Raw genomic sequence first — 16,174 nt, 5'->3', positions numbered from 1 at the left:
GATCCGCCTTTGGCCAGGGTATTGAAATTTGCTTAAAAACTTCGAGTCTTTTCAAAATCTATGCAAGTATGTTTACTACAACTTAAAAGTGCATTATTCTGTGCATGTGATCGATATCAATCCACAATAGTTTACTGGTAGGGCCTACCGCAAAGTCAATACTAGTCACCAAATCAAGACAAGTAGATCTAAACCATGGTAACTTTACAAGTGTAAGCTGTAATTATTGCATGACTGACGCAGCAGCAAACAATGGGATCTTAGATTCCACTGCCACTGGTTACATCTCCCCGGGGTTAGCTCTAGACAACTATAATATGCAGCAGATACTGATCATTTTAGATCTATGTTTATGGTCATGAACAAGTACAACAGCAGGTAGTCTAACGTTAGTGAGTAGAACAACGCGCCTATGTATTGTCAAACGTTCGATGTTCAGAATATCCATGTCACCCTGATCCATTCTGCTAACTAAAATTGAGTTGAAAGAGTTACTAGAAGAAAGGGGTATGTTGTTAGCAGATATGTTGTAAGCAATATCATCCACAATCATTCCAATTGCTTCCATTCCATATCGGACCGCATATAGACTAGCCGGTCTGACGTTAGGACCGGGAGTGGGAGCTCAGCTTAGGATCTTGACCGAAAGATCGGTCTGTATCTGTCCGTCAGGGAATGTTCCGCGGAGACTGCGTCTGGCTTCATGGATCCCCTACGGAGGACAGCGTTAATGGCAAAATATAAGAGTCCTCCAGACAGACGGATCTTTCTGTCTACTCAGGATCATACAATCAGGAAGCCCGACCTATACTTCCCTACGTACATTATTACGTTACGCAGAATCAAGCGAGCGGGACTATACACCTGCTGTAGACGCCTCGACAGCGAAGAGCCAATAATAGCTTACGATTGATTTATGAACGCAAATACGTTTATAAATGAGCACAAGTTAATCAAATCTATGGAGTAAAAAGCCCATAGATGATTAAAATACTCGTTCAGTCTATTTTATCGTATAATATACTCACAGCATGAACAATCCTACGACTACGTTCAAATTTCAGTTCATTCAGAATCGATCTCGCAGCAGCATAGTGTTTCCATGTTAACTAGTAATAGTCTTGCTTCCAGACCAGACATTAAATGAAAAGCAACATGAGAGATTCCAGTCACGGCCCTCAACCCCAACCCCATATCCCACCACGACGTATATCTATCTTCTACATGTAGGCCTATTGATGTTATCCCTTTTGTGTTGAAGTTGAACAAAAAATAAAAAGAGAAAGAAAGAAAGAAAAGGAAAAAAGTTATTTCTTCGGAATCGAAACTATTTGATATCCAATGACATATATTATCACCTGAATTATATGAAATAATCTGCATGTTCACAGAATTTCTACGACTGGACTATTTTTGACAAAAAAAAATCAAGTCTTCACTGTCACCCAAAACTTAACCATGTTTTCAAACCGAGTCCAAGAGTTACCAATGAAAGGAAAGTAACGACTAATTCGTGACCAACGATCACGAGATCGGTTTTGGTGTCAGTGCATGTTGGTGGTATAAAGAAATGAAAAAAAAAAGCAAGGATACATGAACAATAAAGAAAATATTTGGAGAATTTCACAACATTATCATTTCTTTTTTAATGAAAAGTACACAGTGATCCCTTCCCTTCACACTCTTTATGTTAAGGGTAACATGATTCTCCACGTTTCCTTAAAGAAGGGTAAGTCAAATGCTTTATCATATTGCTAGATAGAAAATGAACAGATGTCGTGAAAAGAGGGTGTGTGCTCGCGTGTTTGTTGTTTTGTTTATTTTGATAGGTTGGTGCATTCTTCTTTTTAATAATCACGCGTTTATGGGTGTGTGTCTGTGTGTGTGTGTGTGTGTGTGTGTGTGTGTGTGTGTGCGTGTGTGTGTGTGTGCGTGTGTGCGTGTATTCGTTGAATAAACCAGTCTGAAGCTACGTGCAACGTCTGTGACTTTTATGAAAATAGTAATGTTTCCATAGTATTCCACTCTTTCTTTTCTTCATTTTTTCCCTTTCCTTCATTCCTCCTCCTCTTCTTCTTCTTCTTCTTTTTTTCTCTGTGTTGTTTTGTATTTTCTCCCCCTCCTTTCCCATGCGTTCCTGTCAGCCTGTTGGCGGGCTGATTATATAACTATATTTACTATATTGTGATGTGTAGGCAAGAGCAGTTAACCAAATTAGGTGCATGTGTATGTGTGTGTGTATGGGTGTGTTTGTGTGTGTTTGTGTGTTGCATGTGTACAGATAGGGGTGGGGGAGGAAACAGGAAGGGAGGGAACTGGTGGGGGTGGTCATAGGGACTCAGTAAGGGATATGAGTTAGTAGGTGGGCGGGTATTGGTTGATAAATAATATGGTTCCATTATTTATTACTGTATAATTTTGCTGCATAATTCATTTGGATGATTATTAAGATTAATGCTAGAAGAATTGAATTATCACTGTTAAATTTAAGCAATTTTTTTGAGAGCATAGGGGAAGTGACTGTATGTAAATTGATAATTGTTCATGAAAATGTAATTTTTGTTATGTCATTATGTACAGCAATAGCAAATTTGCTATTATGATCACAAATGTATATTTTCGTCATTTCAATTGTAGCAAATGAAAATTGTCATTTTTTTCTATTACTTTGAATGGAACAGAATAAACATCGTTGAAACAAAAAAAGTGTGCGTGTGTGTGTGTGTGTGTGAGACCTTTTTCAAAGTAAGACTTACTAACTTACTTTGATAAAGGTCATTGACCAAAACGTCAGTCCATTTTTTTTTTTGGCTCCGGCGGTGTTTATACAACTGTTTTTACTCTTTATATCTATATACATATATATATATATCTTGCGTTCACCACACGAGAGTGCTAAAGTTTTGTTCTTTTACGCCTAGATAGTAATGCACTTTAGGCACTGGAACAATTAAAGTGTATACGTGGAATTTCTTTAGCGTGCAATCGCTGAAATGAGCTATTAAAATCGCACTGACAATGGCACTTTGATAAAGTACGAGTAGATTAAGTTCAAATAGTGCTTGGAAGCCAAGGTAAAACAAGTCGAAACGATGTCGAATTTGATCCCCCCCCCCCCATCTCTCTCTCCTCTCTCTCTCTCTCTCTCTCTCTCTCTTCGATCAAGCACTCCCATCAACAGTCTGTTTCATGTCAATTTTACTATATATCTTATGAATATTCATCAGGATGGGGTCTTTTTAGCGTCTCCCTTTGCAGGTCATTGCCAAAGGAAAAACAGTTGTTTTACAATGCGCAAACTCCGACTACAGTAATGATAATCAGCCAAATTACTTATATTAGTATGGGATCAAACACACGATTCCCCCAATCTTCGTGCAGAGCGTGAAACTTCACGCGTCACGCTGATTGGGTGACGTGTGCATATAGGCCTACTAGCACAGGTGTAACGAAGTCATACGGACTAATTCGGACACCAAGAGTGGATAATCGCTAGTGCCTCTTTTGACAGGAATTATACGTTTAACGACCTACCAGCTTCTAACCATCAAGATGGCACATTTAACATTAAGTTGTTTCCTAGTTCTTGTCGGATCTGTTTTTCTCCCCTCTGCAGTTGAGGCTGTCTCGTCTCTTGAAGACCTGCGGTCACGTGAGTTTCCATTATTATAAATGTATATATATATATATATATATATATATATATATATAAATGTATATTTATATATATACAACTGTATATACATATATATATATATATGCATATATATACATATACATATATATATGCATATATATATAGTTATATATATGTATATATATATATATAGTTATATATATATATATATGTATGCATATATATACATGTATATATGTATGTGTGTGTGTGTGTGTGCATGTGTATGTGTGCGTGTGTGTTTGTGTGTGTGTTTGTGTGTTGTGTGTATCGTCACAATCATAAAATCATTGTTAACATCTCAATGTTCACAAAAGCTTTCTTCACTACTGGTGTCTTCTTCACTACTTTTTTTCCCCTTTCCAGTGATGGGAGCGTGATACGGCAAATGTGGACAATGATGTCATTGCCTGAACAATTTTGTCACTGATTTGTCAAATCACGTTTTAGCAATAATTTATGAGGTCCAAATGTCCAAAACCACTAAAAGCCATCATTCCTTGTCTGGTGAAAATCTTCAACTCTTTCTTTTCATATCACTTCAGAGAGGGGAAATTCAGTGAAGTACTATTAAAGGGGAAGTCCAGGTGATTTTCATAATTTCTCTTGAGTAAGAGGCAACGTAATCAAAATTTCAAATTCCATTATACGGCCGGCTCTACGTTTCTAAAAGTGAGGGACCCAGTTTTTGGTGCCACTTCCAAGTTTAATCAGCTGATAAAAAAGAAGGACTTAACCGCATATTTCGGATGCCACTTTCGGGGTAAAAAAAGATGAGTGTTTGTGTGGGTGGGGGTGGGGCAACTGGAAAGACCCTATGTATTCCTATGTATTATGCAAATCTTTTAATGAAATGAAATAGAATGAGATTTAGAAGTCCTGCATATAATGATGCATTGTGTTTTTGTCGAAATCCAAACAGAAATCAACGAAGGAATCATAGAGGTTAAGAAAAAAAAATATTGTACGGGAACATAGTAATATTCTTAAGGATTTTAGAAAAAACAGCAAATAATGAAATTAGCTTATATTTACACACATCAAAATCTGCCTCCGCTTCTTATTTGATTATTTTAACGACCTTTGCAATCTTCGTAGTAGAAAACAACCCATGAAATCCAGTTAACAAATTATAGTTAGTGTTGACAAAATAATCATTTTTTTTTTCACAAAATAAGTTACAACCCTCCTTTGGAAGGCTCCTTTTATATTTCTGGACTTGAAATTAAATCTGTAATGTCTACGTCAAGGAGTAAGACAATATATTTCCATGCTTTTAACTGGCTGAATTAGTTTGTAAAGTCATTTTCTTCTCTGGTCTCAAAATATTTGTAAGCATGTTCTTGTACAAAGGACATTTAGACCAACTTTGTCCAGTAGGTTGAGACCTATATTTGATAACCAATTTATCTTTCCAAATTAAGGAATTACTGCGTCAAGTTGTTTTTATTTCAATTATACGGTGACTCATTGACATTCCTTTCACTGACGTAACAATACAAGCACTGATTATTCAGCATTTTTGTAGTATAGCCATTATACCTGTATAGCAATCAGGAGATCGTTGGTTCGAATCTAACCCGAGCATAATGTACAATGTATGCCAATGATCTTTGATTTATATGGCTGAATAATCGGTGCTTATTTAATACGTCGATGTACGGTAATTTGTCAATGGATGCATTGAATTTTTCCTGTTGTTTAATCACAAAATGAGAGTGTGAAAAACATGATTTTGCATCGAAATATACATTTAGATATCCAAATTTGACTCAATGTTAATTTGTAGAAAAGATAGACCATACCAATCAAACCATTGCTTGTTTGTTTGTTTTTTATCAGTAAGGAATCAGCTAAATAAAGCGATTCAACAGTGCTATTCATCCAACATGATTGAGCGTAACTACAGTGTAATCAATTCCTTTTTAAGGAATACAAAATCCGACAGCTCCTCCAGCTTTGGCTTGCCCATTATTTACCACAAAGGTGTTACGGTTACCATATCGCTCAAATAAATCGGAAGTGTTATATGACGACCAGTTTTCAGTGAAATCCAGGGCTACATTTTCAAATGATAATGAAAAAAAAAAGATACGTTCAAGTGCGAGTTTCTTCACTTTGTCTCCATCTGCAAATTAAATTTGTTAAGCTCGCAACTGCGGATCTGTAAATTAACAAACGCTGCCCGGAAAGCAGTAGATGACAGGTTCGAGTCCCACTGGTTCCTTTTTTCCGACATGTTTGTTAATTTACAGATCAGCAGTCTTAACAATCTTAACAAATTTTATTTGTAGAGGGAGACAAAGTGAAGAAACTCACACCTGAACCTTCACCCCTCTGAAATATGTCTTTCTATCTTTCAAAAAAAAAACCGTTTATGATAAACATTTTCTTTTTAGAGAAAACTCCTCATATTCATATAATTATGTGACCGTGAATCACCAAACCAACGAAAAGTCGCATACAAGCCCTGATTTTACATAAGGACTCAAAATAGGTGAGACGGGTCAACCTATATTCAAATTTGAGTTTTCATATTTTCTGAAAGTCTTCTTCTACATCATTCTAAGGTTTGTAATCTTAGAACGAATTAGAAACTGCGTTTTAACACTGCAAAAAGTCCGGTGTTAAATAGTGAACACCGAGCTGGTGTTAAATTTTCGGTGCTCATTTATGGTGTTAAATTAACACCTACGGGTGTCATTTCCAAATTTTAAACTGTTTTTTTGAAGAGTTTCTTAGTAACTGCACTTCTTGTTGATTTTTAATTTAAACAAGACGATCAAGAAATTTACATTAAAATACTAGATTTTTGAAAAAAATGTGAAAATAAATTTACACCAAAGTAGCACCAGCTGGTGTGGTCCCTTATTGAAGCTGGACGGGTGTTAAACCATTGATATTAACACCAGCAAATATCAAATCAACACCATGTGGTGTCATTTTTGAATTAACACCAGTACAGTGTCAAATTAACACAACGAAGTGTCAGGTGAACACTTTTCAACACCATCACAGTGCATTTTTAACACCTGTGGGTGTGGTCCTTTATTGAAGTTTGACCGGTGTTAGATTTAACACCCGTGGTGTTAAATCTAACACCGATGTTTTTACAGTGAAGATGCTTTTGTAGAACATCTTTTTTTTTAATAGTGTTATCAGGTGTGTCTTCGTTCGAGACCCCTTTCCATTTAGCGATTATACATACTGTAGAGCCTACAAAGCTTTGACATAGAGCCTTTAAAGAGCCTAAAAGATTGAGCATAGCTACAGTTATTGACATAGATTGACATAGAGCCTATACAAAGATTGACCGCCATGTTTTATATGTTTACATTTATTTATTGTGCATCCAAGCCGGATATTATGATTCACTTCATTTTATTATATTTGATGTACATTCCTTCATTGAGAAATATACAAATAGATTGAATTGAATTGAACTGAATTGAACTGAATATAGACATTGCACTCTTCACTTTCAACGCTAATAACTTTTGTAAGAATGATACTACATGTATAACAGTTGTGAAAGTTGGCTTTGATCGTGAATAGATTGTGTTAATAGAGCAAGCTCATTTCAGCTTAATCTGAAGATTCATTCATTTTTACAACATTACAATCTGTTTGTGTCCCATTCTTTGGACAGAACACGGCTTAGGGATTACAAACGCTTGAACAGACCCTATTCATTTTTACAACATTACAATCTGTTTGTGTCCCATTCTTTGGACAGAACACGGCTTAGGGATTACAAACGCTTGAACAGACCCTATAGTTATATTTATACTTCAGAGCCTCCTTTCTCACTTCACACTTTTCCAGTGTTTGCTTCCTTCCTAGCATTTTAGATTGGTTAAGCTGAAATTTGTTGTGTGTGTTTGTGTGTTTGTGTTTGTGTGTGTGTGTGTGTGTGTGTGTGTGTGTGTGTGCAACCATATCTGGAGGGGGGGGGGGGGGGATCTACCCCCAGTGCACAAACATCTGCTTTTCTGTAGATTCCCCGGCGCATAATCTTAATTATTCAATATGAATGTAACGAATTCCCGACTGATTTCAATTATTTTTGTTGTCATGAAGTATTGTCGCTATTGGTACTGAATATTCAAATATACGTACTGATTGGCTCGCAATACATAGAGACAATTATAACTGTACATTAGATACCAAGTTAAGGTCTTTTTCGTTTAAAATTTTTCGTAACGCTATAGCCCTCAACTCATTTTTGTATCAAATTGGTCAAAGTGATTCTCCATTGTGTTATTTTTGTAAGAAGTTTCCTGAAACCTTGAAGCATATATTTTGTGATTGATGTATAGTCGTTGCTCACATTTGGAAAAAAAGCTCTCTGATTGTAATTGACAACATGATTAACAAGAGAGTCACTACAGTATACCTTGATATTAATTACCTATTTGGTGTTGTTACTGGAAACAGGCACAACAGGTGTATTACTTTTTTATTCTTATGTATGAAATATTATATAATTCGCTACAAATTTCAGCAGGTAGATTTAAATTTTCTTTCCTTTATGTCTTTTGTTCGAATGAAACAAAAAATTGAATATAAAATAACTGAGAAAAGGGGTTAGTTATTGGGCTTTCATTTTTGAAAAATGGACACTTTCATTTATATAATAGCTTGATTCCTCTTCCCCTTATGTACCACAGTGATTAATCAGTAAAGGAATGTTACTTTATTCTAATTTTGTGCAGACATGGGTAATATTATGCAGTGAAGTCCCACCTAGCGCCTAGAGGCAGAGTCGTTTTTGGAGAGAATGATGGGGCATTTGCCCTTGTTTATTATGTTAGAGAGATTGGTGGGGAGCTTACCTTAGTCGACAAATCTGTATTTGATTCTTTTTTCCTTTAAAAGTGGCACCTGGCCGTTATCTCAAATTATTGTGAATGCTTTTCCCTGTTATTGTGTGATTTCAATAACATGTAATTGTTATTCTAGACCAAATTAATCGTTGGGGTGTTAGACGAACTGGGAAGTTAGACAATCTGATATTAGACCAAGTGACAGTAAAACCAACCCTAAACCCTCCTGTCTTAGGAAATGATGCAATTGTGGTAAAATCATTTGTTATTACAAGTTGTCATATTACCGAAAGTAAATCTAATTTGGGGCAAAGTGGGCTTGACTGGGCTCGCATTGACTTTGTAAATCCACAGCACGATGCGGATCCGACTGGGTTATATTTAAGAACACCTGCTATCGCAGCTTCGACGAACGAAGATACTTCGATGTCGCCAAGCAGCGCTGCGACGCCCTGAACGCCGACGTTCTCGTCATCGAATCCCAGGACGAAGCCACGTTCTACACGACGTGGATGCGATACCACACGTACCTGTACTCGTCCTTGCGCAAGGCGTGGCAGGACTGTCATCGCTACAACGCTACCCACTGGACATGCGGCTCGGGGGAGAAAGAACGACCGCTGGTTTTCGACAGTGCGTTTGTTTGTTTATTTATTTTGATAGCCCATATGTATGTATTTATACAGATATATATATATACATATACAGGGGCGGCGCAGCCGTGGGGGCCGTGGGGGCTTGGGTCCCCAAACTTTTTGTGCACCATACAAAGGAATACATAAGGTGTCATCACTTTGGGCCCCCACACTTTTGTCAACCCGGAAGTACGTAAGTGGCACTAAAATGGGAGGGGAGAGAGAATGAGCTGAGGACCTTTTTTTTTTTTTTTTTGCTTGTTAGCTCATGAAACCCGGAAGTGGGCCCCCACACTTTTGAAAACACTGCGCCGGCCCTGTATATATATATATATATATATATATATATATATATGTATATATAACTTGTAATGTTGTATATATATATATATATATATATATATATATATAGTAAGTTTGTCCTGAATCTTGTGTAAAATCTCGTATCAACCACATATCAAAAGCTTCCAGACAGTTCAAAGAATTTTGTTAGAAAATCGATTTTAGTTGAACAAAGTGTTGTAATGAATAAGATATTCTTAATATCAGAAAATTGCTAATTTCACAGCAATTATGAAATATTTCGAACAAATATGTTTACAAATCCTAATTTGTCACAATTTGAAGAATGGAAACGTTCAGCCAAGTTAAACTTGCAATATTGTATGTTAAAAAAAAACAACGTTTGCGTTGCTCGATCTCAGTTTCTCCCTATTCGACTATAAACTTTTCCTCTGAAAAATTTGACAAAAATTTACATTGTTGGTTTCATGATTTCTCGCATTTTTTTTCAGTCTGTAACCCATTACACTTTTTTATCTACTTATCCTTTTTAATCGTTCATTCTTTTTTTTTTTTGTAATTGTTCCGTAACCCACATTACTCATACAACTTAATATCACATCTGAGAATAAGAGAGAAGTGCTACACAATAATAGTCTATTTGAGATGGAAATAAACAAATTTATAAGAAAATATGAATAACGTATGATATTGTGTTGAATTTGTACTCAACAGCAGAAGGTCGTAAAATAAAAAAAAAACCGCCAAGGTATACTGATTTTAAATATGAAACACACGAGAAACAATGTGTCGATAATGCCATGAAGTTACGTAATGCATTTAAATCTTTTCCTATGAAGTGCTTCTTCGCGTATAGGCCTAATTGTTAAGCATGCATGCCCTGTCGCATCAATTTTGAATCAAACACATTCATCAGACCAACCAGATTTATGGTGTTCTATCAATATGTAATATTGCTTACATGAACAAAACTGTTTTGCAAGGTAATATTGTTGGCATGATGAAAAAAAGAGACAAGATGCACATTCAGAAAACGTTGTCATTGCATTAACACAGAGAGCAGACGAAAGCGTATGCACATTATGCAATTATTATCAAGAGTGCATTTTGTTTTATCTTTATGGTTAAGACTGGAAGAGAGGGGAGCCTAACAACGCCGGGGGCAGAGAAAATTGTATGGATATCGATTATGACGGAGAGAGCAACGACATCCGCTGCACTGACTCAAAGATTCCGATTTGCACCACACCAGGTCAGTTTTGAACGCCAGCGGACAACTTTTCATGTGATTGTACGCTTTGACATAGATCTACTCCATGACTTTATGTAGTCCTAAACTTTTTGTTATTCATCCTTTTCATTCATTAGGGAGCTTCAGATATGAGACACGGACGTTGAGACGACAATTACGGTGGCCGTCCTCCTCTCTCCTCCCTGCGTCATCCTGCAAAGTAGCTTTAGATTTCGCGAAGACGCAACCTGCAAGCAGTAAAATGGCGCCCCATAATTATGATCATTGCATCAAGTATAGCTCTCTGCGTCGTGAATTTGAGCGGACGCTAATAATGGCCCACAACTCGTCATGAAGACTCGGACGACGCGAGATCAATTTTGATAAGCGATTTTGCGCCTTCTCTCTTAACGTCCGCGTCGCGAAAATCTAAAGCTTCCTATTATCCAACTGTCTCATGCCATCCGTCAGTTCTTGTCTTACTTGTAGAAGCTGTTGTGGCTCATGAGTCCATGCCAATGGACTCTCAACTGTAAGAGGTTCCTGATATGAGTCCTCTTTGAACAGCGGTTGTGCCACTAGGGGCAGCTGCCTGTGCTTGTCCCCTCTTTCAGAGGCGATTGAAAGGTCGTATATCCCGCTTGCAAACGTCACAACATTTTTAAAAATGCCTCCCGATATCATGTATGAAGTGTTACTGTAATGCAGAGTTTTTAAGAAAGAAATGAAAAACTAATCCCATCATGTCATGCAAGAATGCGCTCCTCTTTTGTACGTAGAATAACGAGTCCGCATACAATTTCAGTGGAAATCAGTTGTATTTATTCCTCTCTAGCATAAGTAAGTTTCCAGTTTTGCTACACTGAGGAAAGGTCTGAATTACCTACTTCTACAATATACGAGCTTATGAAAGGAATCTTTAGTTTTCGTTTTTCTAGCATAATGAAAGAACACTAATTCGATGCCTTGACTAACTCTTTCCGAAAGGAGGGATAATGGTATTAGCCTGAACAACAAAACAGTAACAAGAGACCCGCAGGTCTAGCGCTCACCTGAGTATCCCAAGTTCGCCTTTCAAGCAGTCACTAATTTAGATAACACATAGCTCTAGCAAAATTTGAACAGTCATTCTCAAGTAGAAGATGAAAATATACAATTAGGGTCCAAATTCGGACCCCCCCCCCCTCATAGTATCAATTTTAGCTCTGTCACTTCTGGTTCTAGAGAAAAACACTTTTTTAAGATTCTTTAATTTGGGGGGATGGGGGGGGGGGGGGGGGCTGGGGGCCCAATGGGTGGAGCATGGTGCTCATTATAACAAATTGAGATCCTGACCCCCTAGGGATGCTACCTGTCAAGTTTTGTGAACATCCATCTTGCGGATTTCAAGAAGATGAAAATTTACAATTTAGGACCCAATTTGGACCACCCACACCCACCCCCCGCAAGGGGGGCTTCCCTGGATCTGCTATGAGCAAACTTGAAACTGCAGTTATTAATGTACTAACTCATAGTATTAACTTAGCTCTATCACTTCTGATTCTAGAGAAGATTTTTAAAGATTCCTTAATTTTGCTGGATTTGGGTCCCTTGGGGCCCTCCAGGTGAGACACAGTGCCCATATGAACAAATTGACATCCTATGCCCCTAGGGATGCTACCTGCCAAGTTTGGTGAAAATGGGTCATGGGGTTCTCAAGAAGAAGATGAAAATGTACAACTTAGGCACCGTTAGGACCCCTCCCAACCCCCTTCCCCTGGGTCCGGGGGGGGGGGGGGACCCCTGATTCCACCATGAACAAACATGTCATCAATGTACTAACTCATGGTATTAACTTAGCTCTATCACTTCTGGTTCTAGAGAAGAAGATTTTTAAGGGTACCTCAATTTCGGGGGTTTGGCCCCCCTGGGGCCCCCTGGGTGGGGCATGGTGCCCGTTTTAATAAATTGAGATCCTAACCCTCTAGGGATGCTACCTGCCGAGTTTGGTGAAAATCCATCATATGGGGTTTTTTGAAGAAGAAGATGAAAATGTGCAATTTAGGCCCCATTTGGACCTTCCAACCCCCCACCCCCGCCCCAAGGGGGGCACCCCTGGATGTGCCATGAACAAACTTGGAACTACAGTCATTAATGTACTAACTTATAGTATTAACTTAGCTCTTATCACTTCTGGTTCTATTAAGAGGAGAAGATTTTGAAAGATTTCTTAATTTTTTTTTTTTGGAGGGGGGGGGGGGGGGCATGGTGCCCATTTTAACAAATGGAGATCCTAAACCCCTAGGGATGCTATCTGCCAAGTTTGGTGAAAATCGGTCTTGGGGTTTTCAAGAAGATGAAAATGTAAAAAGTTTACGCACGACGGATGACGCACGACGCACGACGGACGACAGACGCCGGACGGAGAACTCGAAATAGCTCACTTGAGCCTTCGGCTCTGGTGAGCTAACAAGTCGATTGGCTGTTAACTTTTCACGAGAAATGAAATTTTGTAGAAGTCTTCTTATATTTTCTTTTATATTGGGGATAGTCCAAAAGGACGTCATGAAGTGTAGTGGTCTCCTTATTCAACGATGACGGCACCGAAACTTTTAAAATTCATACCTTTGGAATCGATTGTTCGACTTTCCTAAAACTTTCATGAATGTGTTCTACTGATATTGCTGCTTTCACTCAATCCATACTATTATATTTGGGCATGATTCCCTTCGAATGAGGTCTATTGATATTCTCCCTTTCTGTGTCCGCATTTCGATTTACATTCAGCCATCGCGGTGCAACAAGTCAGCAAGGCATCCAAGGACACCGAAACTCCAGGGTATTGCATGCGTAATCACGTGGTGGCGCACATCCAGCCATCAACGCTCATGAAATGCTTGAGCGCTTGTTCGTCAAACAACAACTGTCGGTCCCTCAACCACTACAGGGCCACTCAGAAGTGCGAGATTATCAGCATGACGCGCATCCAAGATAGCGCTGCATATCAGCCGACCGCAGGATGTGACCACTACGACATTTAAAGGACAAGTTCACCTTCATAGACATGTGGGTTGAATGAATGCAGCAATACAGTATTAGGAACACATCAGTGAGAGTTTGAGCAAAATCGTACAATCCGTTAAAAAGTTATGAATTTTTGAAGTTTCTGCTCAGTCACGGCTGGATGAAAAGACTACTATAGCTTGAGATGTCACATGAGTACAACGATAATTAAGAAAGAATAAAGAAAATTCAACATATTTCCATTTTTCTCGCATAACAAAAAACACTCGACTCGGCAGGGGGAATAATATTACCCTTAACATACGTCAGTAGCAAGTCAAAGAAATGTGCACTTTATTCAAAAAGTATAAGTTTTGTGAAATTCTCTTTTTATTTTCCTTATATAGTTGTACGCATGAGACATCATACACTGTAGTAGTCTTCTTTTCCAGCAGTGACTGCGCAGATACTTAAAATATTCGTAACTTTTGAACGGATTGTCCAATTTTCCTCAAACTTTCACTGATGTGTTCTACTAATATTGTTGCACTCTCTCAATCCTTATGTATATGAAGGTGGACTTGTCCTTTAAGCTTTCTTTCTTTCTGGTTTAGATGGCATAGTATGTGTGTGAGAAAAAGGCGTTCCTCACTTAATACATTACAAGGCAGACTTATATATGAACAGTTTTATACATCTTTTATGAAATATTTAGAATGCCAACTCTACAGTACTCTACAGTACCAAACATCTATTAATCATCCGTAGACGTACATGTAGATTAATTCTTGTATTTCACACATATGCACATGTGCTTGCGCACACACACACACGTCTTGTAAAATTACATTGTACTTCAACTTCAGAAGGAAATTATAAACAGTTATTTTAACTTGACCTGAATGTATGATAAATTATGTGAAACCGGCGATCAGCCATCTTGTGGCTCAGTTATTGCTACACTCACTATCATGAGAGTATTGTGTGTGCATTAAGTAATTTGTAGTCTATGTGTCGGTCAAAATGATATCATCAATACATGTATAGTGAAAACAAAACTCCAGAAATCCATTATCCTCTCAACACAACAGCTCATTTACAAAGCACGAATTTTCGGACACCCTGCCCTCTGCATGTCAATGATCAAAATGACTTGACAAAGGACAGGGTGCCCGAACATGTCCTCTGTATATACAGTACAACCATTGGTGTTGACAGCATGCTGAATTTCTGGAGTTCTGTTCTCCTGCTATTGCTGATATGTAAACAAGGGGACACTGACCAGATAGATATCTTTGAGCATGTTTTATTTATATAGATATCGTACAACACATAATATTTCATTCTTGGTGAAATTACATATAATCCATATAAAAATATATAAAATCTGTTACTCAATTTACAATTATTTGAGACATGCAGCATGTCTATCAACTACATATTTGATGTATACTGTGATGTAAAAAAACGACAACAAAGTTTTGAAAAAAAAAACTACTGTAGTCTATATATTAAAGTTAAGAGAGACTCATGAACTACTGAAGATATTGCTGCTTTGGCTCTGAAGCTACAGGATTAAAGGGATCGTAAAGTTTTGATTGAGACCTAATTTTAGGGTTCTAACATTTTTTTGTGAGATAATGAGAAACCTCTTATGAAATATGAAAGAGCATGTAATTCCATGAGGATTTCAAGGTTTATTTGATGAAAATTGGTTTTGAAATGACTGAGATATCCAAGTAGAGCGATTGTAGTAAAGTGTGGGACCCACACTTTATTGCGATCGCTTTGTTTTACTTTGTTTTTGGATGTTTCAGTCATTCCAAACCCGATTTTCATCAAATAAACTTTGAATTCCTCTTTGAATGGTTTGCTCTGTACTATTTTGTAAGTGTTTTCTTGGTATCTCACAAAAAAGTTAAAAGCCCAATTCTCCTCTCCATCAATACTAAACTATCCCTTTAAGCATACACAAAAACTCTTGTAATAGCACTTGCATGATGCATATGACAGCTAACACATACGAATACTACCATGGTAACTTTGTATCCATACATCCATTAGCATCTTTGCATACTTGGTATGATTTGCCTCCAATATTTTGGAATCAGTCATTACATGTCTTTCAGGTGTAACACACATTTGAAGAGTAATGGCATAATTATAGGGTACATAAATTTACATCATTTCCTCAAAGTGTTCATATGTTAAGTGGAAAAAATCAAAAGTATCTATGAAATGATAATAGTATTACTTTTTAATAGCATATCCAGTGTGTTATATGATCCATTAGTAACTATAAAAATGATGCCTCTGACATAATACATGGCTTTCCCAATAGGTCAATACACGTGTCGTACGTCTTGACAATGTGTGACGACAGTTGTTTCACAAATTGGCAAAATTTTTGCCACAAATGTGCTGAGTGTTCACATTCCCTGAACTAGGTTTAATTGGATGAATGGCTATATTGTTTCAGAGAGCAGGTATTCAGGGATTTGAGAGGATTTTTATTTGACCT

The 16,174-nt window shown here is 37.5% G+C and overlaps 1 protein-coding gene across 1 annotated transcript; it reads left to right on the top strand.

Annotated features, from left to right (window-relative positions):
- The first annotated feature begins 1,701 nt into the window (after positions 1-1,701).
- On the top strand, positions 1,702-13,691 carry LOC139708957 (ladderlectin-like). Its single transcript, XM_071620926.1, has 5 exons — positions 1,702-1,729; positions 3,617-3,652; positions 8,857-9,135; positions 10,570-10,692; positions 13,438-13,691. The coding sequence occupies exons 1-5, from the start codon at positions 1,702-1,704 to the stop codon at positions 13,689-13,691; spliced, it is 720 nt and encodes a 239-aa protein (XP_071477027.1).
- Positions 13,692-16,174: the final 2,483 nt, after the last annotated feature.

This window comes from Diadema antillarum, unplaced genomic scaffold (assembly GCF_040938485.1).
Source record: "Diadema antillarum isolate AM-2024a unplaced genomic scaffold, OU_Dant_1.0 seq00001391_RagTag, whole genome shotgun sequence".
NCBI lineage: Eukaryota > Metazoa > Echinodermata > Echinoidea > Diadematoida > Diadematidae > Diadema > Diadema antillarum.
This window is presented reverse-complemented; position numbering and strand designations above follow the sequence as displayed.